This window comes from Salvelinus alpinus, chromosome 23, assembly GCF_045679555.1.
Source record: "Salvelinus alpinus chromosome 23, SLU_Salpinus.1, whole genome shotgun sequence".
Classification (NCBI taxonomy): domain Eukaryota; kingdom Metazoa; phylum Chordata; class Actinopteri; order Salmoniformes; family Salmonidae; genus Salvelinus; species Salvelinus alpinus.
The window spans coordinates 33,630,934-33,635,254 of record NC_092108.1 but is presented as its reverse complement, the minus strand read 5'-3'; the positions used below and the strand labels follow the sequence as shown (position 1 = coordinate 33,635,254).

The 4,321-nt window shown below is 42.1% G+C and overlaps 1 protein-coding gene across 4 annotated transcripts in view; it reads left to right on the top strand.

The window, feature by feature from the left end:
• The window catches only part of LOC139550838 (receptor-type tyrosine-protein phosphatase N2-like), a 144,659-nt gene extending 142,454 nt beyond the window's left edge, over positions 1 to 2,205 (top strand). For all 4 annotated transcript variants that reach the window (XM_071362035.1, XM_071362034.1, XM_071362036.1 and 1 more), the window contains one exon: positions 1,275 to 2,205. In XM_071362035.1, coding sequence (XP_071218136.1) covers positions 1,275 to 1,346 — 72 coding nt within the window. In that variant the 3' untranslated portion in view covers positions 1,347 to 2,205. The remainder of the gene's footprint in view (positions 1 to 1,274) is intronic.
• The last annotated feature ends 2,116 nt before the right edge of the window (positions 2,206 to 4,321 follow it).

Sequence of the window (4,321 nt, the reverse complement as noted above, 5' to 3'; positions counted from 1 at the left end):
GAGGCAGGTGTCATTGCGTAGTAAGTTGGTGCACAAATGGATGTTCTTCACAACTGGATTTGGTGCAGGGCTGATGCAATCATTTACAATGTAACACAGTGAGAGCAGAAGTTATCTTGACATCCAATCCCCGCAATAAATTTCCTCAAAGAGGATGATGTACCTCAGAGCCTTTGTACATCACCACCAAACCTCATTTAAAATGGTGAGTTGAATACATCACCCCGGATTACAGTCTAGTAGAACACACAAAACAAAGAAATGTAGAAACGTTTTGATCCATTTTTTATCTGAAAACCTAACTTTAATAGCTTTAAGAAGTGTCTGCAGTGCAGCTCTGATAATTCGTTTCAGAATGATTGCCTTTGCTTTAGTGTAGTGCTAGGTTTGTAGTAGGTGTATGGTACTTCCTATATACTTCTACAGTAAGAGAGAGAGAGAGACTGGCAAGCTCAGTTAGTTGTGTGTCTTGTCTACAGTGGGATGTGTAACACAGGTACACTCTGTGTGCTCAACAAAGAGTGTCCTCTCTGTGTCCTCTCTCTCCAGAGTGTCCTCTCTGTGTCCTCTCTCTCCAGAGTGTCCTCTCTGTGTCCTCTCTCTCCAGAGTGTCCTCTCTGTGTCCTCTCTCTCCAGAGTGTCCTCTCTGTGTCCTCTCTCTCCAGAGTGTCAGCTCAAATGGGACCCAAGTTGTTCCCCAACACTAAAAACAAAGAATGAACAATATTTATTCTGGTCAGACAATTCACAGTGCATCAACAGCCAGTTTGGAAACAGTAATTATAGTGTGGATTCACTGAGAATTATTAGATTGGTAGCCTCAGCAGTCATATCGATCATCCTTTATTAAACTATTTATCCACAATGAGTGACTATCATATTTACGCTATTATGGTGATGAAAACATCATGTTTAATTAGTAGAAGTCTTTGTTTTCTGCAATATATTTCTGATGCAGTTCTATTAATTTCAGTAGTTTAGGGTTCTACATCAGTGGATTAGGTGCTACAGACATAGTAAATCTTAGTTGTTTGTTTAGTTAGTAAACGCAAGTCTCACTCCCCCTAGTGGTTGCTTATTGAATCACAGAGAATTCCGGACTTTAATAGACCATCTTTCACATGAATCGCTGTACTGTAGCTCCCCAGGTGTTTAGATTTCTGTAATGTGAGTCTATTTCAAAATAATCTGGAAAGAACATTGGTTTGAACTTTACATTGACTCTCTTGCTCCCCTCTCTCCCTCTCTCTATTTGTCTCTCTCTCCACCCCCAGGAGCAGTTTGAGTTTGCATTGACAGCTGTCGCAGAGGAGGTGAATGCCATAGTCAAAGCTCTTCCACAGTGAGAGGAGTACCCACCACCGAGCCTCAGCAGCAGCTCTCACCAGGGATCTCTCTTCCTCCCTCCTGTCTCCCACTCCACAACTAATCCTCTCCACCTCTCCACCTCTTCTCTACCTCTCCACCTCTTCTCCACCTCTCCACCTCTTCTCCACCTCTCCACCTCTTCTCCACCTCTTCTCCACCTCTCCACCTCTCCACCTCTTCTCCACCTCTTCTCCACCTCTTCTCCACCTCTCCACCTCTTCTCCACCTCTTCTCCACCTCTTCTCCACCTCTCCGTCTTTGTGGATGCCGTGCGAGAAAAGGTGACCTGATCTTAGCTGTGCAATATGGCGCCTTTATTGTTTTGTCTATGGAGCTTGTTTCCAAACAGACAATTTAGTGCATCAAGAATTTGACTGATTGAAAAAAAGTTTTATCTGTTAAATGATTGGAATATATTAATCACAGAAATCTGGTTTTTAGATCTCTATGTATGTGTGTGTAAATTATTATATTGGTCATCACATCTGAATCATAGGACATATTTAAGTTTGATGTCTTTTTTCACTTTGGTCCCGTGTACTGAACCATACCATGTAATGTAGATCAGAAGGAAAACTGCTCAGTTAGGTCAAGTGAATACTGATAACAATGATGCTGATGATAATTCTAGTTACCATAGTGATAATGATACCAAGCAATATGTGTTTCTTCAGATTGTCGAGACCTGGGTAAATAAGTGTAAGTTGTGGACAACGATTGTGAGTAAACTAAACGTAGTCATGCTAATGCCTGCCTCAAGTAAAGCAGTTCTATGAATTGGTGTGTGTACTGTATGATATTGTCATTTTTGTAAATAAAGCAGTTCTTCTAGATGAACTTGTACATGCAGCAAGTGTGATTATAAACTTGGGGGTTCACACCCTGAGTGCTATTGTATATATATATTTTTTTTTACCAGGTAAGTTGACTGAGAACACATTCACAGCAATGACCTGGGGAATAGTTACAGGGGAGAGGAGGGGGATGAATGAGCCAATTGTAAGCTGGGGATGATTAGGTGACTGTGATGGACAGCTTGGGAATTTAGCTAGGACACCAGGGTTAACACCCCTACTCTTACAATAAGTGCCATGGGATCTTTAACGACCTCAGCGAGTCAGGACACCCATTGAACGTCCCATCCGAAAGACAGCACCCTACACAGGGCAATGTCCCCAATCACAACCCTGGGGAATTGGGATATTTTTTTAGACCTGAGGAAAGAGTGCCTCCTACTGGTCCTCCAACACCACTTCCAGCAGCATCTGGTCTCCCATCCAGGGACTGACCAGGACCAACCCTGCTTAGCTTCAGAAGCATGCCAGCAGTGGGATGCAGGGTGGTATGCTGCTGGCTGTATATCAGACTGTATACCATGGGTATGACAAAACCTTTATTTTTACTGTTCTAATTACATCGGTAACCAGTTTATAATAGCAATAAGGCACCTCGCGGGTTTGTTGTATATGGCCGGTATACCACGGCTAAGGGCTGTGTCCCAGCACTCTGCATTGCGTCGTGCATAAGAGCAGCCCTTAGCCGTGGTATACTGGCCATATACCACAAACCCGCGAGGTGCCCTATTGCTATTATAAACTGCCACTGGATGTCCCTGTGTCTTATTAACAGCTGAGTCCATATCTGATTCCCTAATGGTACCCTATTCCTTATATAGTGCACTACTTTTGACCAGGGCTCTATGTAGGGAATAGGGTGCCATTGGGGCCGTAGACCTGGCAGGTTCATCTGCACTACAGGAGTACTGTCAGCTCTACCCCAACACTTAGTGCTTTGACAAGACTCATACCATTTAAATCGCAAAATCTTATGTCAATCTCCATGTATGTTGTGTCCATTGGATTGCATTCTGTTTTGTACATCCAGTATGTTCTGAATTGCAAATGATATGACCTGGAAATGATATGACCAGGAAATGATATGACTAGAAAATGATATGACAAGGAAATGATAAGACCAGGCATTGGTAGCATACACTACCAATGCCTGGCTATTTCAAACTATTATTCGCCAGTAGTGTGTACAGTATTTCCTTCAGCCTCAAAATATATCCTAGTGAAACCCTGGTCACATATTTTGCTTAGCAGATATTACTTCACTTATGTTGAACGAAAGATATGATTGTACATGATGCCTCCCATCATTTCATGTCACCATGAAGACAGCCAGGGAGATGACTGTTTACTTTGACAAGCCAAAGATATATAATCATGCCATTTGAGCCATTCGATTCTGAACATTAGTAATAGTGGCAGTACAGAGGAGGAATAGTGTATTGTTATTACATTTGGGCATAAACTTATTTTGCCTATCACAGCTGTGTGTTCCAAATGGCACCCGATTCCCTTTATTGTACACTTCCTTTGACAAGAGCCCTATTGGACCTTGTCAAAAGTAGTGCACTATAAAGGGAATAGGGTACAATTTGAAACGCATCCAGAGTTAAAAAGTGGGACATGTTAATGCTGTGTCCTATACTGCAAAAACCTCATTTATTTCAAGAGAAGCCTGGTCTGTTCCACTTATCTGTATGTATATATTAATAGTCAAAAACCAACAGAAGCTATTTTGTTCTATCAGTGAAGATAAACCATTGTGAATAAAGTTCCATTACTGAGGGTGCAACCTTGTATTCCCTTTCTTTCCGCCACTATCTGCTTGTACAGTACCGTAGATATTTTGGTTTGCATTGTCTGAGTAGGCAAGAAACCTCTGTAAAGACTACACAACAATCATACCTATTCAAAATGAGATCTGATCCTATTTCTCAAAGGACACTTAGCATCGTATTGTGAGGTCTCTTGCCTACTCAGACAATGCAAAAATAAATATGTACGGTACAGCTCAGCATTCAACACCATAGTACCCTCCAAGCTCATCATTAAGCTTGAGGCCCTGGGTCTCAACCCCACCCTGTGCAATTGGGTCCTGGACT